The following is a 27,350-nucleotide window of genomic DNA, read 5'->3' as shown; positions in this document are numbered from 1 at the left end:
CTGAGTCTCATCAGCAGTAATTGATGCCAGTATCAAAAAAAAATTGAAAAGTGACACTTCCAAAGCAATTGACAGAGTTGACATTCCATTAATTTGTTAACACAATTCACAAGTGATTGTCACAGATGAAACACCTTTCCCCATGATGCCCGTATTGGTGCTTTCCTATTTCACTGACTTCAGTCATATTTAATTTGGAAACACTTCCTTTGGCAAATTAGCAATTAGAACAATTTTGTGGAAATACGTATATGTGTCATTAGTTTTCTCAAAATTAATGGCAAGTACAGAGGTCAGTCTGAAATTTTCCAGTTGACTGGAGTGCCTCTGTTGAGATTTGGAGCTGGTTTGGAATGGCTGCAGCTGCAAGCTAGGACAGAACAGCTGCTTACAGCCACTGTGGCTTCAGAGCTCCACTTTAATTAGTTTACCTCATAGCTATTATTGCTAATATCACAGCCTCCTCCTCAAAAAAATTACTGTTTCGATAAGAATTCTTCAGACATCTTGTGTCACTATAAGTTGATGATGGGGTCAGTTTGATGTAGCGCTTAATCATTAGATCACCTCTATAAGCATCTCCTAATTAGAGTCCTTTCAATACAATTTCATCTTTTAATTAGCTCTGAGATTGTCTGCTTCCTCTGTAGCTTATTAGTAGCAGCACAGTGGTAGGTGTGATTCACACTGTTATTTGTCAAGCCTATTAAAGTTTTCTCCTTTTATTTCCTTTTTTTTCCACCATTACCCAAATCTCATCCTCAATCTATCTTTGTAGCTGAATCTGGTATCGAATGTCACATTATCAAAGACTGTATCTGAGGCATCTCCACAGAGTTTACCTCACACCCCTACAACACCAACAACCCCCATTACCCCCGTCACACAAGGACCCTCTGTTATTACCCCAACCAGCATGCATAGCATGGGACCCATCCGGAGACGGTACCCTGACAAGTACAATGTGCCAATATCATCAGGTAGGACCTTTTTGTTCCTGTAGTCATTGGTGCTTTTGGCTTTGGCATTGTAATTATTATCTGATGCAAGGCTGCTTTTAAAGTTCTAATGGGAATGTGTCAACTGTAGTTTTTTTTGTAATGCAACTTTAAAGCCTTTTCTCAGTATATCAGACTTTAATAAACATCTATGGCTATCTACAGACATTGCTCAGAATCAAGAGTTCTACAAGAATGCGGATGTTAGACCTCCTTTCACATATGCTTCATTAATAAGGCAGGTGAGTATAACTCTTTAATTTTGAAAACAGTCTTGATATTCAGATACTTAACTAAGAGCTCAGTTTTGTCACATACTTAAAGCCCATGAAAGCTGATGTGTAAATTGACAAGCAACAAATAATAAATTATGACTGTAATCAAAATGTTTAAGCATTCTAACTATTATGCATCTTTCTGTAGTTACTGTTTCACTTTAATAGAAATGCATGATTAAAGGAAATTAATTTAGTCACTATGAAAATAATCCAGTTGAGGTCTCTTAAAGCTAAAGTCACCATAGTCCCAAAGGACCATCGCGCTTTTCTCACCTCAGAGGGAGATGACTGGTGGTGACTTTAATCTTAGGGTCACCACATCTCAAGCGAGGGGAGAGATTGTGAATGTGGGACCTTCGTAGTAATCTCAGCTGGTGCAGAAATTAAACTGGTGCTGTTTTCATTACTCTGCATAATAAATCATCCAACTGAGCTAATTGACCCCTAATATCTTTAATATAACTCACTTTTTTATTTATCTGTGTTAAAACACATTGTGTTGAAATCAGGTAATTTAAGAATATGAATTTATTTGTATTATGTTCATATAATTCTGTTGATTAATAGAAACATCAATCATTATCATATCACCAACTGTATTTTTGTCTCAGGCAATTCTTGAATCTCCAGAAAAGCAGCTAACACTAAATGAAATATATAACTGGTTTACACGAATGTTTGCCTACTTCAGACGCAATGCAGCTACATGGAAGGTAATTAATTATAGTTTAAAAAAATACTCTAAAAGAATTTCTTGTTTTAAAATCTCAGTATTCCAGGTACTCTGTTGTTCAAAGCAAACAAAACGTTGCTTCTGACTTTAGGGTATTTATCTCACATTTTCAGCTATCTAAACACATATTCTGTGACTCATAATTGAATTCCTGTCTTCTATAGAAGATGATGAAAGAAATGCAATGGATGTTGTCGCCACAGTCTTTATTATATTTTATTTATAATAAACATGTAACACTGCTAGTATTCCACAATACTGGATATTCATGCTGTCACCTGAACTAAATGTTCAGGCATGATCGACTAATTAGATGAAAGAATGGCTGTTTGCCTTGCAATGCAAACAGAAGATGCAGTATTTGTCCTTGTGCTTCACGTCCTCTCCACATGCCATAGTTCATTTCCATAGTCTGTACTTGCACAAGTGTTGCAGCTGTGCCTGCTCATCTGGAACCTGTAGAATGACGGAAGAAGATATCAGCCCAGACCTTCCAGTGGTGATGCTGCGGCCATTGCTGCCGACTGTGCAAATCACTACACCTTTATTTTGTTGTGTCCTCCAAGTGCAGACCTCCTGGCCGGTCTGCAGTAGTGACGCATCAGCACAGCCATCCATGGAGGATGGGGTACGTGTTTAAACACCTCAGATATTTTCAATGCATTAGTAACTAGATGGGTGTTGCGAGTGGTCTGGGGCAGTTAGGGTTTGGCAGTCAGGTCAGGGATTTGTAGGCATTTGTGCTAGGTTGGGGTGGATAGTTGGGTCAGGGATATCAGGGGGATGGATACTCAGGTCTAGGGGGTAGTTTGGGTGTGCTGTGTGGTCGGTTGAGATAAGCTGTTAATCACTGACTTGTATCTTAAATAGCATAACAGTTCTATCTGGGTGAATTATATCTATCTAGCCCAAAGCCCCAGCACTGAGATCAATGAAAGAGGCATACATGGCGGATCCTGGGTAGTCCAAATCAGCCTATCAGAATTTTAAGCTTCCCAGCAATTACAGCACTTGTATGTGCATTAGGATTTCTGAACAGCTCTGAACTGAGTTCTTCAGCATTCACCACTGTTCTACCAGAAAGTCTGGCTCATTAGGTTAGTGCAGAACATATAGTTTATTTGGAAGAAGCTTTAAGCAATCTCTGTAAACACAACTTACCAGCTGCGTAAGGTCAACAGAAAGGGGACCTCTGTGTAATATTTTCACAAGTAGCGGAGCTTTGGGGTTGCCAACTTAAAGTAGAGTGACTTGGTCACTTTAGTATTCCAATATACAGAGGAACCTCGATTATCCGAAGGACATGGACGGGCAGTATTTCGTTTGGATAATCGAATGCCGGATAACATAGTTTAGCCAAACTTTGGGACCTTGCAATCTTGCTGGATAATCTGATATTCAGATAATCAAATGCTGAATAATCGAGGTTCCTTTGTATTAACATTGTTCCATTTTATTTTAAAATAATAGAGTATAATGCTACTCTTGGACCACTGCTTACGCTGATTCTGGAATCCATGACTCCAGGAATGCGCATATGAGAACATATAAGGACACAAGAAGCAGGAGTACTCCGTCTGGCCCTTCAAGCCTGGTCCGCTATTCAATAAGATCATGGCTGATCTTTTTGTGGCCTCAGCTCCCCTTACCTACACTCTCACCTTAACCCTGAACGCCTCTGCTGCTCAAAGAATTATCCAGCTTAGCTTTAAAACATTTACTGAGGAAGCCTCAACTACTGGGCAGGGAATTCTGTAGATTCATAACCCTTGGGTGAAGAAGTTCCTTCTCAATTCAGTCCTAAATCTGCTTCCCCTAATTTTGAGGCTATGCCCTCTTGTCATAGTTTCACCCACCAGTGGAAACATCCTCTCTATTTCTATCTTATCTAGTCCCTTCATAATTTTATAATTTGTATCATTCTTCTAAATTCCAATGAATACAATCCCAGTCTAGTCAATCTCTCATCATGAGTTATTCCCCTCAGCTCTGGAATCAACCTAGTGAACCTCCTCTGCACCCCCTCCAGTGCCAGTACATCCTTTCTCAAATAAAGAGACCACAACTGCACGCAGTACTACAGGTGTGGCCTCACCAGCATCCTATACAGCTGCAACATTACCTCCCTGCTTTTAAGCTTAATTCCTTTAGCAATGAAGGACAAAATTCCAACTGCCTTCATATTGTTCACAGAAAGGGCTCAAGGTAAACTGATATAATAAACAGTTCCACTATATCTTGCTATGTTATTGCTAATAATTTCATTGCCCTACATTCATAACCTAAAGCATCAGAGCTCATCCCTCAGTCTGCTGAGAGTGAATGAGTGATTAACCATTGTTAGTAATTGGCTAGCTCCCTGTGGTTGATGGACAGTTGTGGCTAGGTGGCTTTTCAAGACTGAATGGCTTTTGGTACCTGGCTGATTGCAAATTGGCTGGTTGACTAGCCTTCCAGGTGTTCGCAGCTCAGTTATTTCTCACTGATCCAACAAAACTGCTGGTTCTGATGTATTATGTAGTTTTTTTTGCATGTCATGAACTAATGTATATTCCAAACACTGGGAATGCAAGTAATCCTTTTTTGAAGGGATGTGCTCCCAGCTCTCTCGGAAGCTAAATTTCAGTTTGGCAAACATTATATATTTACTTGTAGCAGCACTGGCTCTATTTTTCTTTTTGTTTGCAATTGCTAATTCTTTGTCTTTTACATGTTCTCTAGTATCTTTTTTTTTAGTACCTTCTCTGTTAACTCTACATTCCTCTTTTTTTGAGCATATCTTTCAGAAAAATACTAACTACCATTCTGTAAAGCTTTAGTTCTGGTTTTCTTTCCCTTATTTTTGCACACTTGATTTCTGCGAGAGGCCACCTGATTTCTCTACATCATACATATTGTCTCTGTTTCCTTTTCTCCATCTCTTTCGTGATTCACTTTCCTTAACACTTTGTGGAGAACTTGAAGCCAGTTTGAGTTTAGGATGCACTTGATCCCTAATCGAAGTCAGGCCCAAACTCTGTGCTGTTAACCCATTGCAAACTCACTTGCTGCTGCAGCTAGTGTTCAATGCAGAATAAACTTAATGCTTCACTCTACATCTGATTCCGTTAGGTCATAAGGTCAATTCTATTATTTGAACAAAGTGCAAAATTACAACAAAAAAAAAGCAAAAAAAAAAATTCATCATTCAGAAACTGTTCCCATTTCCAATTATAGAGAATCTAGCCATAAGTTTAGTGCTCTTCAGCATACGTCTAGCCTAAAAGGTAATTGTCACAAATAATGGCTCAGAAATTTTTACCACAAATAAATTAATAATGTTGCATAACAAATATGTAGTTCTTACACAATTATAATTGGAAAATAATGGATTGATAATAGGAATTGACTATTATGTGAAAATAAAGGCATCACTCATATTTGTGGAATATTTTGCTCAGTTATATGAATATCTACATTGCAATCAGATCTTTTGCTTCATAATAGAAGTAAAATCAAATAAATATGTTTTTAAAAATCAGAATAGATAATGGAATTTTTAAAAAAATAACTGTAGGGTAAGTCCCTATTTTGTTTCACAAGACCTGGAAAGTTTTTGTTTACATCCTACATGACCAAACAACTAATTTCAGGAGCTCCACTTAATTCACTTGACATATTTAAAGGCCAGAATTTCTTTTGTTCCTTCAAAATTATACAAAGGAAGTCATTATTGCATGCCATAGAGCAGATGAGTTCAGCTGCATTCATTTTCCTGCATTGAGTTAGTAAACAAATGAGCAATTAAATGTTGGACGCTGTGCCTGCAATTTACATGCATTTTCAGGAGTTAAGATTATTTTACAAGTTTCTGAAGCTACCTGAGAGCAAATGTTTAGCTTCTCTTTCAGAAGGAAGATTTATCTTGAGCATACATGGTTTTTCAGATACCTCTTTGTCTTTACTGTAATTCTTTGTCAGCCTGCTACACAGTGCATCTTAACATTACAGGAAATGGCCCTGACCATTTTCATACATTGCGACCCAGTGGCCATGGACACATGATAGAAAAGAAGTTGAACAATTCCAGCTTCACTATCTGCACGGTGTTATAGATATAGCTTGGCAGGACACAATCACAAAACATGTAATCCCCTCTGAATGAAAACATCCAACTTTGTTAGCATTCGTCAAACAGAGGTGATGTGATTGGCCTCTGTACGCCCACAGGATAGACAACAGATACATACAAAGGGATCTTCAGTGTCATGAGCTAGATACAGCCAGGTGACCTCTGGGGTGCCCAAACCTCCACTTCAAGGATATTTGCAAGAGTGACATGATCCAAAAACTTTCATCATTGCCTTTGGGATGACTGTTGGCATCAGAAGTAAATGCAGACACCTATGGATTGGCATGCACCACCATGACTACCAGTGGCTTTGCATCAAATGCGAGCATGAAATAAAACTCCATAATGTCACCTGACAGCTTCATATTCAATTCTTTTTTGCAGAACCTGCATCTTTAAAGTTTGGCCTCCTTCAGCAATCAGCAAAGGTGTTCCTCGTAAAGCCACACATTGTGAATTGGATTTGTTTGCTTTGTGTTGATCATCTTTCATAGATATAACGATGCCAGAAAACAGAATGGCTATAACACATCCTCTAGGGAAAGGATGAGTTTGACTGACAATTAAAATTCAGATCTTTAACTAAGTAGCTGGTCATCCCTGACTTTTAATATTAATTAAAACTGTGATGAAACTACCCTTCAGTAATTATTTTGTGCCCTCACACATGCAGTGCTGTCAATTTAGTTGTTTCTTAAATACTAAATATTGCTTATACAAAAAAATGTAGCCCCGTTTTTACTTTGTATTTTTGCAGCCTGCCTATTTGTGTAAAAATGCCACTTGTATCATGTAAAGGTTGTATACCTTATTTAAATGACATGGCAGATTTAGTCCATCTTCAACTTGTCAGATCTACAGCTGTGACTTTGACAAGTATCAGCTCAGTAGATTCATTCAACTCTTTAACAGAATGCTCCACCAACTGCTGACAGTCCTTCCGTGGGGCACATTTTAGTGATGAACATTCATCTTCCCTACTGTGACTCAGTCCTGCATGGCAGCAGGCAGCATTGCAAAAACACAGAATTGGTTAGTTATGTATAAAAGTGGCTTCCATCTATTTATGAATAGCTAGCCTGAATATAAATAGTCTGTGAAAAGAAAGTATATATATACACATACATACACACCTTCAGTAATAACTTGTGATCCTTTCCTTGACTTTTCTTTAAATATACTGCTATAGGGAAGAAGCCCCAACTGGTTCTGACAAGTCAGAAGCAACCTCTGTTTACTTTAGTCATGTATTATTTAATTAAGAGTGGAATATGGCCTAACAATTAGGTTGTAGTGCTGCAAGGTTATGCGTAAGGTTTTTGTAGGTTTTTGATGTGACAGTTATTCTGAAGCAATAACTTGGGATGTAAAGAACTGAGACTTTTTGAGTCATTTCATTTTGTTTTAAGTCTTTGGTAAGTGAATAAAATTTACTAAATAGATTGATAAAAAGATTGCAGAACATTGCTACATTTTCAAACTATGACTGTGTAATGCACACTAACTGATCTTAACATTAGATGTATGAATAAATGACAATGCTTTTACTTTATCCATCAACAATAAGAGCTTTGTCTATCTAGGCATGTTTTGAATATTAATATATTGGCATTATAGTCAACCTTGGGTGACATGGTACATAAACATTGCTTCCCAATATGGTGAGCAACATTAAAGTCCAGTTCAGACAACCTTTGAAGGCTATTGGATCTTGAGTAAAATTAGTCTGGCCAAGTTAATTACCTGCTCACAATGATCTTGAATTCTGCTCTAAATTGGTAATGAGTTGTTCAGTACTAAATAAAAACCAAAAGAACTGCGGATACTGTAAATCCGAGACAAAAACAAGAAATTGTTGGATAAGCTCAGCAGGTCTGGCAGCATCTGTGCAAAGAAATCAAAGTCAACGTTTCAGGTCAAGTGACCTTTTCTCAGAACCTGATGTTTCTCTCCACATGTGCTGCCAGACCTGCTGAGCTGATCCAACAATTTCTGTTTTTGTCACCAGTTGTTCAACATTTGCAAGGATAGACCACTTGGTTAATGTAATTTGAAAAGAAAAGCATTTCTTCAAATTGTTATTTAAGTTGCATTATTGGAGCAATAATAAGGACCCATAATGCAGTTTCAATGACTTGCCACTTAGGCGTCAGCTCACGAAGAGCTCCAAAATTAGTCTGAATTAGCAAATTAAGATAAGTTCATGATTCTTCTACCTTTACAAGTTTCCTGAGTTCATACATCATTTTGCTTATCCCGAAGAGGTGCAGTAGTATATGTTGTGACCACCAATGCTATAAATAATCAGAAATACTAATTTAAACTGCATATTCAGATTCCCCTTTACATGCTGATTCCTAATCCCAAACATTGAATGGAAACTATTGCTGTATCATGCATTGTCATTTTTTTTGAATTTGATAAAAACATGTGCAGGAAAAATAGATTGTCTGTTACAGCATTTGGAATTGTCACAGTGGTTAACAATGAACCATGTAAGCTTTACTTTTTGGCTCTAGTGAAATGGCACATATACATACTTTTTCCATAAATTATCCAATTAAAGACCAAAGACTTAATTTTTAATGAAATATGGTTGCTTGGCAAGAGTGCCATTATTGATACATTTTCATCAGAATTGAATTCAATGCTTTTTTTTTTAGCCTGGCCTTGGCAACATTTACAATTTATACTTCCTTCCTTTTAGATAAAATATTGAATGTTCTCTTCTTTGTACTTACTATAGAATGCAGTGCGCCATAATCTTAGTCTTCACAAGTGTTTTGTTCGAGTAGAAAATGTTAAAGGGGCAGTGTGGACAGTGGACGAAGTAGAATTCCAAAAACGAAGGCCACAAAAGATCAGTGGGTATGTCCACCATGTTTGATTGCTTGAAACTCCTAGCATAGCTAGCTCCCATGTAGTTTAACCTACAGCTCATGGCTGCTTGCAGGTGATGGAGGGGAGGGTGTCGCTTGGTTATATTCTTGCTATCTAGGAAATGTGGGGCATGGAAAGCAAGTGCTTTATCACAGGGTCCTTTCCCCTTGTTTTCCAGTCTGTGTATGCCATGGTGCCCACCCTGTGTCCTTTCCATCTGCTTGCCTAGTGTTCTGCATCATATGCTTCTGCTTGCAGGCTACACATATTAACCCCACAAACCATTTGCTTATTTCATTTTTTTTTCTCCTTTCCCTTACCCAACCCTTGTGTGTGATTTTTGTTGTCTCCCAAATCCTATTACCCTTGTTTGTCTTTTCCATCGCATCTGCTTGACTGCTGCTATAATCCCAGGGTGCCATACGCACCAATTTGTCACTACATAAGTGCTTTATCAGAGTAGAGGATGAGTTTGGGTCCTTTTGGACTGTTGATGATGAAGAATTTAAACGCGGTCGCCACATTCAACGAGGCCGTCCTCGAAAATACTACCCTGATGAAAGCTTTGATGAACAGTTTGCACAGTAAGAGCTTTTGCTTGCTACTATTTTGCTTCTGCTTTGCATTGCATGGTTACCATCTATCAGATTGCCCTGAGTTAAATATGAATAACTGTTTCTGTACTGTAGTGTATGTTGTTGCATTAAACTTGACGATCCTGTTATTGACCAAGTTGCAGTTTATTCAAAGTGCAGTATCTCTGTAATAAACCAGGCTCTATTTAGAAAATCTTTCCAGTAATTGGTTAAAGGGAAGGTTCAGGTTACATCATGAAATTTTCTTCCAAACTCAGCTCATTATTAGTACTGTTCCCCATTATTATTTACACAGTATGATCTCAAGATTCTAAACAACAAGAAGCCATTCTTATGAGAAGCTGTTAAGGATCCTAACAACTGAGTTTTGGGATAGAAGGAATTTAGCCTTTTGGCTTTTATGGGCAAGACAAAATAGTCATCTGAATGGCTGTTGACAAATGATCAGATCAGGGCTATGTAGATGAAGCAAGACATTAAATTATCAAAAGATATCATGAGTGCGATGTACTTCACACGTTTCAACAGGTACCAAATACTCATCATGTAAAATGCTGCACAAAGCTTTCAATTTTTGTATTATTCCACTTCAAATGTGAAAAGTAACAATATATTATGCAGTGTCACTTTCACCCAGTGCCAGGTTCAACAATGGTATAATTCAAACGTAGATCAAAGAGACATAGCCTTTATCCATGTTACCCACCATAATGTACGAGGTAAAAAAAAGAATTCAAATACTAAATTTACCAACTAGTCATGATGGAAATTCAACAATTCATGAAGTAGAGACTTTCCCACTACCATACATGCGCATCCATTGATCTGCACTTATACACAACTTTGTACATTAGAACTCTAAGTCTTAAAGTAAATTCTGTACAAATTCATTAATTTCATTGCAATAAAGAGCAGATTATACACAAGAATTTCCAATCAAAGTTTTAATATACTGTGGGAAATAACATGTTTCAGCTGTTTGCCCCATGCAGCTACATATCATTCAATACATTAGTGCTTATTTCCAGAACAGCTGGTTGGGAGAAAGGGAGAAATTGTGGAAAGATTGAATCCCGGAATAATCTGGTATTTAAAATATTCAAGTCCTAATCAAGTGTATTCCTCCAAATTGCTGCAGAATGCAGTAACATTTATTGTCAGTTTCACCAGATTCTAATCCAGCTATTGCTGAAGCTGTTTAGGATAGTGGAGGACTTCACTTTGAAGGAAGACAAACTGTTAATGGAAAATCTACTATTACATTTTGTTATGTATCTGTAAGATTCCACAACACACACACTGCTGGGTGAGTAATGTGGTCACAGTAGCAGAAGGTCTAAATAAAGGTAGGCAGGGGCATCTAGGATGTGGTATAAATTGATGGTGACCGAGGAATAAATTCTTATTTGAATAGATGATTAGAGTAAGATGATAACATGAACCTTCTCTTTAATATTTTAAAATTTTTATTATGTACAATCAGTCCATTCCAAACAGTGAAAAAATACTCTGCCTCTGCACATATTTCAACTATGAACATAAAAATATTTTGTGACCAGTCAATTACAAATGAGGCTGTTGTGATAATCTAATTGTTTCAAACTTGAAGAGAGGCTTATTATTATCTGACCACTTTTATCTGTATTCCTTTTTTTTGAAGTTGTAATTCTGGCTCAGTAGTAAATTCACTGCATGATACACCAATCAGACAAAGACGGCCCTGAATCAGTTGCTTAGTCTCTATATTGCAGCTGATAATTAGGTATTGGTCTGCATACCCAATGCTGCTTAGTTTATGGTATAGTTAATTGAGGGCATGTGTATGAACATCATTGTTACCAGATGAGAGTCATTCTTCCATCTCATGCTTTTGCCATGTCTCAGGACCCTCTTCTCACTTTGTATTTTGAGGCTTCAGAACTTCTCTACTTCTAAATACCACAACAGCTTCGTGCCTGAAAAATTTCTGCACCTCCACCAAAATGCTTCCATTTTCTACTTCTTTACACAATGTTATCAAGCTTGAACTACATCCATTATTACCTAAATTCAGGAACTCCCCCATCTTTGGCCTGACAAATTTCCAAACTCCAATGCAATCCACCACTCTAGAGCTGCTAGATGCCTGGTAGATACATGCAATCTGCAATATCTGGTGAAATATCATGACTTCTAAGGAAAGAATACCATTTCTAGATATGAACAGATGTCTGCCCTCCAGTACAGTATTCCTGAAGGTGATAGTCTGACCAGTTGCTTTGTGTGTGCATTCTCATGAAGGATGAAATGTGCAGGTACCTGAGCTTGATGGCCCAAACCTAGGGCCTAGCGATAACAACAGTTGGCAGCCTTGCCAGGAGAGGAGGATGCTGGTCTGGTCAGAAAGAGAGCATGAGCGTACCTCAAAAAATGAAGTTGTTCTCAGGATATCATTGCAATTCAAAAAATAGAGACCCAAGTCTGTGAGGACATTGCAGTGGAGGGATAATTTGTCTTGTCCATGCCTACATCATTTCCTCCACACAACTCCTGTCATTGAATGACAGAGCCTCCAGTTCCAACATCCTTGCAGACTCTTGATGGGAGGTGCTTTCAAGGAGCTCAATCAGCAGGCTGGAAACTCGGCAACACGGGTGGCCAGAGCTGGGCTGCAGCTGCCGGTTGAGGACACGTTGGCTGTCACTCAAAGACCAGATAAATGATAAAATGGAGCTGCTGATAGCACTCAGTGCCAGTGATGTGGAGCAGTCCTTGACCCCAGATGGCACCTCTTTTGGATATAGAATACCCAAAAAGGAGTCTTCTCTTGACTGTGAAAGTGGCTCGATTGGACTCTGAGTAAGTAGCAAGTCTACGGACCTTCCCACATTATCGAAATAACACAGGAAAGGAACGTGTTCGGTGTGTTACCTGATGTCTTCCGCACCATTTTATAACCTATCTTTGCCATTATCTCATGTACAAAGGACTGATAATATCCACTTGAAGATATTCTATGATATAAAATACCTGAAATTTTAAAAAAAACAACATTTTTCCTAACTGATCATGAGTAATGTCATAGAAGATTCATTTGTGCATTGTGAAAGTATATATTTCAGATGTATATCAGGACAAATTCCTCCAAACAAGTCAGGTTTTCTTTGATCATTGCACCTTAGCAAACTTCTAATGAAGCAATGATGATGGATAGTATTACAATAAGTTAGCCTACCCAATTCCACACAATCTTAATCTTAACATCCCAATTCTAGCATTTATCTACTATTCATATTGCATTTATTTTCTGCCAGTCATCTTGCAAAACTTTACCTGCTTAATACCTGTATCTAGCAGTATTCTTTCTCATTTTGTGTAACTTTTCTCATTTCACTTTTATAAGCTTGGTTAATCTAACACTCTCCTTAATCTTATTAATTTGTTTGGCAAAAGGTCAAGATAATAAGGTGGGCTTCAGCATATATCCTTTGCACTCAATAAAAAGGTGTCCAGCAGCTTTACACTCCGGGCTGTTAAGACTAAAATCATTCATCTCCAAACTTTTTTTTCTGAATAGTTGCAAAATCTAGAAACTGTACATTGTTTCTGTGAGTCATATCTTTGAACAATATCAGCAGGAATTCTTGCTAACATTACATAAGCAGCTACTTTTACTTTGAATTGTATGCATTTGGATAGAATGCCACTTTACTCCTGGCACATTACTTTGAATCAAATTATATAGAGATTAAATAGGATTATGTTTTTGTTCTCTGTCTACATCAAAGATCTACAGAGACGAATCCATTTGCTGAATGATATCCAAATAAGTTAATAAATAAATATAGTTTGCAGTTTAGTTTAAAAGATATTTAAAAGCTTTTTTTAAATATAAATTGTGCTTTAAATGGAACCACAACCATTACGGTAACTTTAAATTCAAATTAATTGGTTAAAAAATTGGCAGTGTCAGTTAAAGAGCTTCTTTCAATTTTGAGACCATTATAAAAGTATTTTTTCTCTGTTAGAAGAATGGAACCTAATACACTAATACCTACAGTACATCAGTTACTTATCCAAAATGAATTGTGAATATTACTAACCTTTTTGTTTCCTTATACACAGCAACCCTTCTATTATAAAAAATATACAGACCAGCCTTGCATATGGATCACCTCTTAATGCTGCTTTACAGGTAAGATCAACAAATGCCTTCAGTCTGTAAAGTCCACAATACCCATAGCCTTTGCTCCACATTGAATCTTTCACTAATTAGATATTAAAATTTAATTTCTTTAAAACTTTTTAAGTGTATAAAGCAATAAGCCCCAGGGCAAATGTGTTGTAAGCCACTAGAGAATTAGCTGGTTGTTTCACATTTTGAATATTGTGGCAAAAATTAAAAGTTCACTTATTAATATTTATCAGTGGTATCATAATTTCCACCATCTTATTTCAGAAATTTGCTAGAGGGAAAAGAACCATAAGTGTAATTACTCCAGCACAACTATTAATGACTCAATGATGGGATGCAGTGTCACATGACCCCCTATTGTTACTGGTGCTATGGAGGAAACACAAAGACAGCTTGAATTCTGCTCAGTCTCTGTTATCATTAACATAGTTTGTATTTTCTAAAATCACAGTTTCATTTAGGAATTTTTGCACTTACATCTTTTTCTTCCACCAGTGTGATTGATTCAGCCACTTTTGGCTATAGGTAATATATCTTCTTCACAGTAGTGATCATTTGTGACATGAGGTGCAATTGCAGTAGGGACAGTTCATGACCTGCTACATATTCCTTCCTCTATATTGGAACACATCACCATTGTACAAGGCTAAATGCTAACAACCCAACTAAGGCAAATGATATATGAAAGCAAGCAAAGGAGCATTTCAAGTGGTAACTTTTTGTTGCAATTTTAGAGGATTAGCCAAACTGCTAATATTTGTAAAGAAGCATTTTATTATTGTACTGTTTTCTAAGTGTTACAATCTTGCAGCTGTCACAACTGCATTGGGGCCACGAGTGAGTTGGGGGCTCGAGTAGATCTGACTAGCTTTCAGTTTGGAGTGCTGATGCATTAATGCCCTCAGCCTATGAATCTGTAATTTGTACAGCCCAAAGGACAATCCTTAGTTTGATTACACATTTCATCCTGTGTTGCACAGCACACATATCCACAGCATTCTTTCCCACTGGCAGGCATGACAATGCCACATGGTTGTGTGACTCATCTGTTGGGTTTCCAAAATAAACTTTTGAACTTCAAACACTGCTGCTGCCTCTAAACATGTGTGTTATAGTCAGTTACATACATTTGGGTAAGCAGCACTTTTGACTACAAATGCCATCAGAAATGTACAGAATGATTCTTTGGTGTTTTGATTACCAAAGCATGTGTTTACCTCTAACATCAGAAAAATGAGAAAAAATGTTAATAGATGCCTTGAAGAACAATAGTAAATACCTTTTGCTGTCAGCTTGCAATCTCTGGAGACATATGAAACAGCTTTAAAGCTTGTTTTATCTTGCAGAAGATATTAAAAATTGCAAGCAGTTTCGTAGCTTTTTATATATATGAGCCGTAGAGGCATAAAATAAAGCTGCTAGCAATCACCAACCTGCATGCATGTCATCTTGATATTTAACCCATGGATAATCGTAGCATTTAACATACTTGCTATATTGCCAAAGTGCAAATATATCTACAATTGGGTGCTGTCCCACTGATGCAAATAGTAGAATAGTTATGTGGTTTAAAATACTCAATAAAATATGCATATTTAATAGGCATACAAGTTGAAACTGTTGAAAAAGAAAACACTCAGTAATAAAAATGGGTTGCTGACCACAAAGTACCACATTGAAACTGGATTTAGATTTTCCAAAAAGCAATAAGCCATGTTTCAGATCATATTTGCATACATGATAAGTTCCTAATTTCTGCCTCTTCATGTTGGCTGGCACATATCTGCCTGACAGGCAAAATTCAATTCAAGATGAGACATTTCTAGAATTGGCCCTTAAATGTGTGTATAGCCTATTATTATAAATCAGTTTGAAGTCAGTGAAAAAGACAGATTTATCTGTATATAGACCCAAAAGAAAATGCAAGCCCAGGTTCATCGCCCAAGAATAAGAGTTCATCCCTGCATACTAAACGGTCAATGGTTGTGAAAGTGAAGGAAAGACTTGTATCTAAAAAACTTGACCATTTTGTCAGTTTGTACAGAAGCCATGATATGGAGAATGTTGAACTGATAGCATTAGGGGATCAGTCTGAATCTTGACATCCTGAGCACTGTGACATTTATTGATTTGCTGTGCATAACATAACCTCTGCATATTGTGCAGGTACATTCAAAATGAAGTGTGACCATTAATCAAGATGATACTAGAGTGAAATAATGCAGAAGCTGGCCATCTGAAATCTAAGCAGCAAAGTGTTGGAAATACTCAGCTGGTCTGAAAGTCTCTGCAGAGAGGGAGAGACAGTTAATGTTACCTTTTATTGAGCAGAATTGGAACTTAAGGGCAAATTAATCTGACCTTCGTGTTGGTGCACACTTATGAGTGTTGCAACCGAAACCAAGAAATGGAAAATTTAAAAGTGTTAGTTGATTAATTTTTGCTGGAAATTCATTTCGATCTTCTGCTGGAATTAGGCAAATGATGGAGAGAAATTCTGGTGAAATTCACCTCATAAAGATTAGGTGGAACTAAGTTTCCAAATTGCAGTTAGCTGGTGCCAACTTTGGATTATAAAAGAGTAACTATTGTAGGAAGAATAAAATGTTGAGATTTCAGTCTTAAGGACTGAAAATAATTTGTGAAATGTACTGTGCTCTGAACCTTGACCTTAGTGAGGCTGTAGACCATGTATATAAATGTTTAAAGAAAAGGCAATAGCTTGACATTTCTTATGGAGGTGATTAGTTTATCTACCATTCTTGGCCTTAATCTATTACAGTAATAAGCTGCAGACAATAACCTTAAACTGCTTCTTATGTTTTCGGCAGAAACACATCAGTAACTTGAAGCTACAAATTTGTGGCAAGTGAAGGCTGGGCTGGAACAAGGGGTACTTTTTCTTCAGTTCAGTTGAAAGGAGCCAGTTGCTTAGTTGTCTTTAAACATCATGATAGAGGACCACAGCAATAAGATGCAGCCATTCGATTTACAGGGAAGTCTGTCATCTCTGTTTAGACTTTCTGTAATCATATTTTGCAAATGTTAATGGCATTAAGTCTCAAAAATCAGTTTCTAAATCCCTAGTTTATGTATATGCCAGTCAGATTTATGTTTGAGATAAGATATATATTTTTGAAGTATTTTCTCTGCAATTTCCCAAAGAGATATTGATTCATATGTGACACATTTCCTTATCTATAGGTGTCTAGCTAGTTCCTAACCTCACTCTTTATCAGTAAAGACAAGTTTTAATAGGCAATTCAAACATAATGGATACCTCCCACATCAAAAGTAATATTTTATTTTGCTATGGACTTTTATTTCTGATTTGTGATTCTAACAAAAAGTGTAGACTACCAATCCAAAAATAAATTCACAAAACTTTATCAAATATGAGAGGAAAGTTAAATTATTACTCATTAATGCCTATTAATGAAAAATCTCTACATTTGAACAATGTGAAAAATATTCCTCTCAGGCATTACTCTCTTTCAAAATACTGTCTTCATGAAGGAGATGGCGTTTTCGATCTGCAACTCAAGAAGCCACCATTGCTGATTATCTCTCAGTGGATTACCACCAGGCATGGAGAGAAAAGGACATATTAGGGACGATAGCAATGCAATTAGCTACTAGACATTACAATGAACTAATGATTATTGCAATCAGGTTCAGTTGTGAGACTAGCTGAGAATTGCTATCTGACTGAAGAAAACTTTCCAAAGCCTCTTTTAAGAACATCTATAGGATATCTCACCCATCTATCTCATTCAGGCACTTCATTAAGGCAAAAACTTAAACCCTATATTGGTGCATGGCTGTTTTAATAAACTTGAGTATCACAAGCACAGTTAGCTAATGTGTTACTAGATTAGATTAGATTACTTACAGTGTGGAAACAGGCCCTTCGGCCGAACAAGTCCACACAGACCCACCGAAGCGCAACACACCCTTCACCTAACACTACAGGCAATTTAGCCTGGCCAATGCACCTAACCTGCACATTTTTGGATTGTGGGAGGAAACCGGAGCACCCGGAAGAAACCCACACAGACACTGGGAGAATGCGCAAACTCCACACAGAGAGTCGCCTGAGGCGGGAATTGAACCTGGGTCTCTGACGCTGTGAGGCAGCAGTGCTAACCACTGTGCTACCGTGCCGCACACTAATTAGGGCCTTCGCAAAGTGAAGTGCATCATTGATTGTGTACGTGTAGCCACTTTTACATCCATTCTATCATGTTCCTAAATGGGAAAGACTTTTGCCTATTTTCAAAAAATATGCAACCCATAGAAAAAATGCCTTAATGCCTGGTGCTTTGAAAATACACCTTTAGAGGCTGTAAAGCATCTAAAGCACTTTATAAAAATACATTTAACATTGTGGCATGGTCATTGATACCTCTGCACAGCTCTTACATCCCTCATATCCCAGAAAAACAAATATGTTGCCGGGGAGACAATGGCCTAGTGGTACTATCACTGGACTGTTAATCCAGAGACCCAGGTAATGTTCTGGGGCCCCAAGTTTGAATTCAGTTTAAAAATCTGGAATTAAGTGTCTGATGGCAATCAATCTAATGCCAATTGTCAGGAAAAACTCATCTAGTTCACTATTGTCCTTTATGGAAGGAAATCTATCATCCTTACCTGGTCTAGCTTACATGTGAATCCAGACCCACAGCTAATGTGGTTGACTCCTAACTGCCCACTGGACAATTACGAATGGCAATAAATGCTAACGATGCCCATATCCAATGAAAGAAAAAAAATTGGATAAACCTGGGAACACCAGTTTTGCAAAAAACAGTAATGGAGTATAAACTGACAGTGGTAAGTTTCATAATAGATAATGTTGCCATTGAAAAATGCCTCACAAAGAACTAATTGAATAAATTTGAGCACAAGAAATATTATGGCACACAATTGCAATCAGCCAAATTCCCATTCTAGTTAGGGGCATAGTTGTGTGAATTGCTGATTACACAGTTCCTCCAGAAAACTTGTTGTTGTGAGACTGTATATGTTGTCTTTGAATCTCTACACAGTCACCACATTTCTGAGTCTGTTGCATGGAGCTACTTATGCAACCTTGGGTTTGCCTTTGAACAGTTGACTTATTTTTTGTACGATAGAGGAAAATTATCTGCAAGATCTAAAGAGTGAATTTATTTCATGTTATCTTTAGTATTGTGTTTAACACATTTTATTTGGTGTGTGTTGTGTTGCTTGTTGATATGACCCCTTGTCCTGTGTCTCTCTGGCTAAATGAATAACACTGTTGGCTAACCAGATGACCAGCTTTAAGAGAGAGCCAAGGTTTGTACGTTTTAACTAACACACACTTGTGTCAGTCTCCTTTGCTGGAATCATTGTTAGCTCTTATTTTCTGACTTGACACCTGTGTGATAGCCTTGAGGTTCTGTATTATGAAGGATAGGCAGCAATGTGGAGTTGATGCCATAATCCGATCAATCAAGATCTTACTAAATGGACAGACAGGCTCACCGAGCCAAATGGTTCAGCTTCTCTTTCTTTTCTAACTGCTGGAGACCAACTGTGTTGTCACTGAATCCTTTCTTCACAGTGATCTGTGATCCATGTGAGTTTACATTGGCTGTAACTGTCTCTCTGAACCCTGAAGTTTCATAGCAGTCGGCACAATATTGTTAAGAGACACCGTGTGTGTCAGGCTGTATTACTGCAGTTAATATATCAGGTACTCAACAGCAGATGGCTAGATAAATAGTCCAGACAATATCTCTGCCATTTTTATGAAGATAATCTGGACAGTTTATATACTTGCACTCATTAGAAAACAGTCCCATTAAACACTATTGAGTTCGTTTTTGACTTGGGCTTTCCCAGTGTCCATTCTATCCACTGGCAGTCGTATTTTTTTGTGTGGGGACAGTTGGAAATTGTGAACTTTACATTTCTTCATGTATACTTGTACTAGGTCAGCCTCTGTAATCTGAGTTTAGAAGCAAAAATGCTTCCATCCCAAACATTCAAGAAAGATCATCAAAAGAGTGTTGCCATGAATAATAAAGTAAGGGAACATGTCAACTTTTTCACTAGTATTAACAAACCAAGGAAAATATATTTCTATGAAGAGAGAAATTCATGCCAATTTGAGCAATGTATTTTCAATTTGTTTTTTTTAAACTTGTTACATACCATCTGTATATATTGACACATTGATATAATTTACATGATATATCAGAGATAATGTGACAAGTGTTAGGTGGTGTCAACAGTCGTCCCATATTTGTAGCCTCACATAGTAAATCTGCTTTTCCTTTCTTCTGTTAAGTGTGATTCTTTTTGTTGTTGATAGACATCACTATGTGTTATAGTCTGTGCCTGACAGTCTCTTGTAAGTTTTGCTTTTGATAGACAAGCAGTGTAAATTCAGATAATAGGGTGATTTGTCCTTTTGGAGTTTCTTCCTGCAGGCTATTTGTTTGCCGTACTGTTTAATATTATGTGATTTACATAAGCCTGTGATTTGCATTTCTACAATCTTTCTTGCTACATCCTTGTGAACATTTCTCGAGATGAATACCTTTCTTACATTTCTTGCATATGACGTTTATAAACATTTATCTCTATTTCCATATGTGTGTTGTGTTGATGCTTCACAGCTATATTCATGCCTGATTTTTTTTTAGGTTGTGCAGATCTGCTGTCAGATTCTCTCAGTATTTTGTATAAAGGCATGTATTCTCTACATTGTAATATTCTGTAGCACATTTGGGACTGCCCTACTATAACTTAGAAGTTGTGTTACATACTTGTAGTTAACAAGAGCATGTTGAACATCATAGGGGAAGAAGTTTGAAGAATGTGCTCAGCAATGTTGTAAAAAAATTGTGCATGCAGTGATCAAGTGTTCTGGATTTTCTGTAATTCATCCTATAATTTGCTTCATTTTGTGTTCTGAATTCTATTCTGTTGAGAGGGGCTTTATGATTTGTGTTCCGGGGAAGGCTACATGCTAGAATTATCAATGCCAGGTTAGGCTACACAAATTCAGGCTAGTACGCATGTGAGGTGCCACGGTTGGATTGGGATTGATACGGTCAGAAGTCGCACAGCATCAAGTTATAGTCCAACAGGTCTGTTTGAAATCCCACGCTTTTGAAGCATAGTCAAGAAGAGGCTACAAACCCTCACCAGCGATACCACAACCAACTGTACATTTTATTTATACAAGAACATGCAAATTTGGCCATTTGGCTTCTTCAGCGTGCTCCAGCATTTAATAAGATCTTGAATGATCTGATTGTAATCTTAGCTCCACATTCTCACTTGCCCTCAATATTCTTTCACTCCTTGTTTACCAAGACTCTATCCACCTCTGCCTTAAAGATATCCAGAGGATACTTTGCTCGTCATACCAGTTCAATAAGTTACTAGTTACTTTATAATTGCTGAAGGTTCATTGTTAAAAGTGTATTGTAGGTTATGCATTTTTGCTTCCATTAACAAAAATTGTGTTCAATAAAATTGGACACTTTTAATCCATCTACTTGTGCTTTTCCAAAATACAAATAGCCATAAGTAGCAGCGAGAAGGGCATAAATCTTTTTTAACAAAAGAGAAAACTATAATTCCATGCGTTTATTTTTCTCTGCAGTTTTAAAGAAAAGAGAATAAACCCGAATACACTGCAGTGTTCTCATTTTAATAATCTTTGAATTTCAAGTAGTTTTTATATGATCCATTGTTGAAATGGGAGATGTGCCAATTTTTAAAAGAGCAGTTTTATGAAATATAATTTAGTTAGCAGTACAGCAAAAATAGCAGTCAATCACAAAGCACCTACAATAATGATCCATTAACGCTTTTCAAGCAGCTAACGAGCCACTTTACTGGTAAAAATGACGAGATGATCATGAATCCAGTGGTAGAGTGTGAAAGCTGTTGAGGAATGACTGAACAGCAAGGTTATGAAGCCCACTTTGCAGAATGGGCATAATGGAAAATCTGGCAGTGTAATATAGTGCAAGATCTGTGCATTTTGATACATTGCCCTCTCTGGTAGGGAGGTATGCATAATGTTGACGCAGGCAAGAGAAAGATGGTGATGAGATGGGATGGAACTTTCTTCAGCATTTCATTTGCAAAAGTTAAGGAATGAAGAATGTTGACAATTCTTTCTAACTCTTAGAATCCTACCATGTGAAAGCAGGCCATTTAGCCCACCAATTCCACACCAACCTTCTGGAAAGCATCCCTCCAGACCCACCTCCCTATCCTGTCCCTGTAACCCTGCGTTTCCATGCCGAATCCAGCTAGCCGGCACAACCCTGGAAACTATAGGTCATTTAACACAGCCAATGTATCTAACCCTCACATCTTTAGGCTGTGGGAGGAAATTGAAGTACTCGGAGCAAACCAAAGCAGACACAGGGAGAATGTGCAAACTCTACACAGGCTGTCACCCGAGTCTGGAATCGAACTCAACTACCTGGTGCTGTGAGGCAGCAGCACTAACCACTGAGCCTCTGTGCTGCACTTAATGATGAATTTATTCCAAATTTGGCCAAGAGTCAATTTTGCTAAGTTTTGTGGTGGCTTTACCTCTGTGGTGCCTAGAATGTTTTCTCAAGCTGTCTTCTTAAGCTTCCCTTATTACTTCTGCATCATGGCCCTATGGTGCCCAGCTCACTATATTCTGAAATTAGGCATAAAAGCCAGCACTCACCACTGCAAGGATATCTGGGGACCTGTGGTACTGCTGTCATCTTTGGACCTCAGCCATGTACCCAATCAAGCGTTCGCAAATCAGAGTTCCACTTCACAGTGCTCATAGACCAAGAGAAACTACAAACCAATGCTTCTCGGGCACAGAGATGGCATGCTGACACTCAGTTGCACTTACATGTGCACATTTGTACATCTGTTGTAATTTAAGAACTAAGCCACACAGTTTACGTTTTCCTCACCCTAACTTTCAATCCTATTTAACTCCGATCTACTCATTCCCCAAAGTCCAATGACCATCTTCTCCAGGGTTAGTATGAGATCGTAACATGCAGAAAAGTCTTCCAGTGGTTCATAATGCTCACTTCCCGTTCAGCAACTGCAAAATAGAACAAAAAAAACCAAACACACAGAAATTATGTCCCTGGTAACAGCAATTGACTGCCCTTTGACTGTAAATTTGTTGTAAGTTGATCAGTGATCAATGCACCCAGCTCTCCGATCTGGAGCTGGATGGCAGTTAAATCCTGTCAGGCTTATTGCACTTGATACTGAACTGATGTACCATACTGAAGGTGATGCCCCTCCTGCCCAATGTCCTCATTCCCCTCCTTGGAAGACTGCTGTTGCTCCCCCACTCTTCAGCATCCATCACGTCCACTCATGTCCTGCCCCTGTTGTGCAGGGCAGACCATACTAGGCTAATCAAAATCTCAGCAATGTTGATTTTACCCTGTGCTGAGTAAGTACCTGGTTAATGAACTTTGGTACCATCCAGTATGAGTGTGGTGGCTATCATTTTCCATTTCCAGTGCGCCATTACCAGTCACATGAGCATAATTTGCAATGCTGGTGCCTCATAATTGAGAGAGTCTCAGGATCAGCTTCTGACCATCAAAGGATCTCAAAGTTCCTTTCTTGCTGGTACTCCCTAGCAAACTCACTAGTTTTCCTCCACACATTTCCACCTACAACACTTTGAATTATGTCTTCAGCTCTTGCCATGACACCCTGAGACCTGAGCCTCTGATTTACTTATAGCCACCATTATGCTGTGAAGGTCATAGTGCTTGTGATTTGTTGATAACTGTCCCTCCCACAGGAGCTCATGCTGCCCAGTGCACTGTTGTCACCCTCCATTCATAGAATACCTACAATGTAGAAACAGATCATTTGGCCCAACAAGTCCACACTGACCCTTCGAAGAGTATCCCATCCAGACCCATTCCCCTACCCTATTACTCTATATTTTCCCTGACTAATGTACGTAACATATACATCCCTGAACATTATGGGCACCTTAGCATGGCCAATTCACTTAACCTCAGACTGTAGTGATACATCACCTTCCTCAAACCTAACTATCCAAGCAGATGAGTGACTGTGTCTAAGCCCTTGGAGTGAAATTGAACAATGTGTTTTGGATTACTGTACCAAAACCCCCAGTCAATGACCATCCCTCTTGACTGAGGACTATTCGACTTTAAGACATGCACATTTGTTTGATGTCCAGGCATTGTGCTTGCCTTGTTCTCTGCTAGCACATGGTGCTGGTTTGGCATGAACATTAGTATGATACCATACAGCAATTATATACGTCCGCCTGGATGAATCACTGCTGATAACCATGATCAGCTGTTTGGGCTTTGTGTCTGCTCTGTAAAGCAAGGCAAGACAGAAGTACTGTCAGCCTTTGACCTCTGACTGAGGGGACAAAGTGCAAAAAGGCAAGGCAAAACAGAGATCTGGTGAGCATCGAAGTAGGTACAAAGTGAGTGAGCTTTAAAAAAGCAAGCAAACAGCACTGGTCAAATCGATAAGTTGGGTGCCTGTCCTTGCATGTAATGAGTCCTCCCAGTAGTATTACAATTAAAGGTGCCAGTGTGCTCCAAAGTGCAGCACAGAAGTGAAGTACAGAACGAAAATGCATGCAGATTGGAGATCTGCTATGATGGTGTGGTGAGGCTGGCGCACGTCTGTGGTCAATGGGTCCATGTGGTCATTGCTCATGGACACTATCCTGAGATGTTGGTGCCTGGTGTCCATGATGGAGGTGGAAGAGCAAGAGGCAAGGCTGAGTAACCATTCTGACTTGCTTGTTGGGAATTGTCACCATCTAGTTTCAATCCAGCAGATGGAAGAGGCATATTAAGGCAAGGTCAGGTAATAATGAGAAGTTCAAAAATGCAAATAGGTCTGTCTCTGCTCACTAGGGAAAATCTTGTCTCAGTGTTCAACAGTTGATTGGAAAATTGGAATTTTTGCTATCAATATCAAAAACATTCTTGCTGGCTGTCTTCCACAATTTCCCCAGCTTTCTCAATAATGCCCATGTCAGTCAGTGCCTGGGAAGATGCCACCATCACCATTGATTCTTGAGCAAGTTTGAGCAATCTGAAAGATTACTTCCTATGCACATCTTATTCAGGCATCTAGTGGATTAGCATGATTTGAAATTGGGGAAAAAATGACAGACTTGTGTAAGAGCAATCAGAGAATCCAACTTGAAGGGAAACTGGTGTAATTACAAACCATGGTTACATATTTAATTGAAGGTAAGTAAAATTGGAGATGAGGTTAAAGTAAATGTTTTCTACAGTATGATGGGGCCATATCCCTTTGCTGTATGTTATTAACTAATGGTGTCAAAGATGCCATTGATGCAAAGTAGTGAAGCAAATGAAATTCTGAACTCCCATTGGAGCATGTCAAAGATTGAGAGTTCATTGAGACTGCATTTTGTAAAAGGAGGCAGTTGCTAAGTTCAATGGTACATTCTTGAGTAAAGGAACTCTCGTCACTGCATATTATAAAATGTAGAAATCAATCATTGATGCCTAGAGAGCAATTAAATCCATGTCAAGCTTTTTAGCAAAGGCAGTAAATTGACATGAAAGGTCTTTGAGGACATAACTATGAAAATGGAAGAGAGAGCAAGAGTTACAAATCGTTGTGAGCTCCACCAGGTTTGAGGGGGATCAAAGCCATGACAGCCAAGTTCAGATTTTCCAAGCCAAAAATATAATTGCTAGCCTTCCTATTGTAACCATCAACAATTAATATGTCCACATTTTCTGCCTGGCCTGCTGTACTTTTCCAGCACCACAATTTTCAACTCTGGTCTCCAGCATCTGCAGTCCTCACTTTCTCCACATTTCCGGTCAGGCTACCATGTGTATGGGAAGGCCGGAGACATGGAAGCATCATGCGGGGTAGAAGAACCAGTAATGCCTAGTTTGCAGTTATACACCAGGTTACGGTAATGATAAATCTAAAGTTATTTGTGGAGTTAAAACATTCTTGAATGTACATTTGATAAATGTGGAAGGACAAGTTATAGAGTCAAAGAGTCAAATAGCATGAAACAGACCCTACAGTCCAACCTGACCACCACCATGTTCCCAAACTAAGCTAATTCCACCTGCATGCGTTTGGCCCAAATACTTCCAAACCTTTCCTGTTCATGTACTTATTCAAATGTCTTTTAAATGTTGTAACTGTACCTGCAACCACCACTTCCTCTGGCAGTTCATTTCACACACTAACTCGCTGTTAAAAAAAAACTATCCTCAGTGTCCTTTTTTAATCTTTCTCCTCTCACCTTAAAAATGTGCCCTCTACTTTTGGACTCCCCCACCTTTTGATACTCATCTTTTCTATGCCCCTCATGATTTTAGAATGCTCTATAAGGTCACCCCTCAATCTCCTATGTTCCAGTGAAAAAAGTTCCAACCTATTTTGGGGCAGCATGGTGGCTCAGTGTTTAGCACTGCTGCCTCACAGCACCAGGGACCTGGGTTCGATTCCAGCTCTGGCGACTGTTGGAGTTTGCACACCTCTCCGTATCTGCATGGGTTTCCTTTGGGTGCTCCAGTTTCCTCCCACAATCCAAAGATGTGCAGGTAAGGTGAATTGGACGTGGTAAATTGTCCATAGTATTCAGGGATGTGTAGGTTAGGTGCATTAATCAGGGGGAATATAGGATAATAGGGGAAGGGAATAGGTCTGGGTAGGTTGCTCTACGGAGGGTTCAGTGTGGACCTGTTGGGCCAAAGGGCCTGTTTCCACACTGCAGGGATTCTATGACCGATCCAGCCTGTATAACTCAAACACTCCATTCATGGCAACATCCTGGTAAAGATTTTCTGAACCCTCTCCAGTTTAATAACATCCTTCTTATAACAGGGCGACCAGAACTGCACGCAGTACTCCAGAAGAAGCCTCACCAACGTTCTATACAACCTCAACATGACGTCCCATCTCCTGTACTCAAAGGTCTGTGCAATGAAGGCAAGCATGCTAAATGCCCTCTTAACCACCCTGTTTACGTGCGACACAAATTTCTAAATAATTATGTACCTCAGCCCCTGGGTCTCTCAGTTCTACAACACTACCCAATGCCTTACAATTAATTGTATAAGTCCTCCCCTTGTTTGTTTTACCAAAATGTAATACCATGCATTTATTCATGTTAACCTCTGTCTGCCACTCTTCAGTCAATTGACCCAATTGGTCAAGATCTTTTTGTAATCAAAGATAAACTTCTTCACTGTCCATTATGTCTCCAGTTTTGCTGTCATCTTCAAATTTACTAACCTATATTCTCATCCAAATCATTTATATAATTTACAAACAAAAGTGGATCTAGTACTGGTCCCTATAGAACACTGCTCTTTATAGGCCTCCAGTCTGAAAAACCACCTTCTCTCTCCTATCTTCAAGCCAATTGGCAAGGTCACCCTGAGTATTATGTAATCTAACTGTACTAATTAGTCTGTTGTGTGGAACATTATCAAAGGCTTTACTCAAGTCCAAGTAAAAGATGTCTACTGCTCTACTCTCATCAATCTTCTTAGTTACTTCCT

At 38.5% G+C, this 27,350-nt stretch overlaps 1 protein-coding gene across 10 annotated transcripts in view; it reads left to right on the top strand.

Moving 5' to 3' along the window:
- The window catches only part of foxp1b (forkhead box P1b), a 476,491-nt gene that overhangs the window by 423,700 nt on the left and 25,441 nt on the right, over positions 1 to 27,350 (top strand). For 8 of the 10 annotated variants that reach the window (XM_087994444.1, XM_087994447.1, XM_087994445.1 and 5 more), the window contains 6 exons: positions 779 to 980; positions 1,164 to 1,240; positions 1,888 to 1,989; positions 8,867 to 8,988; positions 13,701 to 13,770; positions 26,671 to 26,760. In XM_087994444.1, coding sequence (XP_087850570.1) covers positions 779 to 980; positions 1,164 to 1,240; positions 1,888 to 1,989; positions 8,867 to 8,988; positions 13,701 to 13,770; positions 26,671 to 26,760 — 663 coding nt within the window. The remainder of the gene's footprint in view (positions 1 to 778; positions 981 to 1,163; positions 1,241 to 1,887; positions 1,990 to 8,866; positions 8,989 to 13,700; positions 13,771 to 26,670; positions 26,761 to 27,350) is intronic. The other 2 variants (XM_087994451.1, XM_087994452.1) reach the window with 1 other exon arrangement.

This window comes from Chiloscyllium plagiosum, unplaced genomic scaffold, assembly GCF_037043375.1.
Source record: "Chiloscyllium plagiosum isolate Xiang-an unplaced genomic scaffold, Cpla_swu_hap1 HiC_scaffold_14, whole genome shotgun sequence".
Taxonomy (NCBI): domain Eukaryota; kingdom Metazoa; phylum Chordata; class Chondrichthyes; order Orectolobiformes; family Hemiscylliidae; genus Chiloscyllium; species Chiloscyllium plagiosum.
This window is presented reverse-complemented; position numbering and strand designations above follow the sequence as displayed.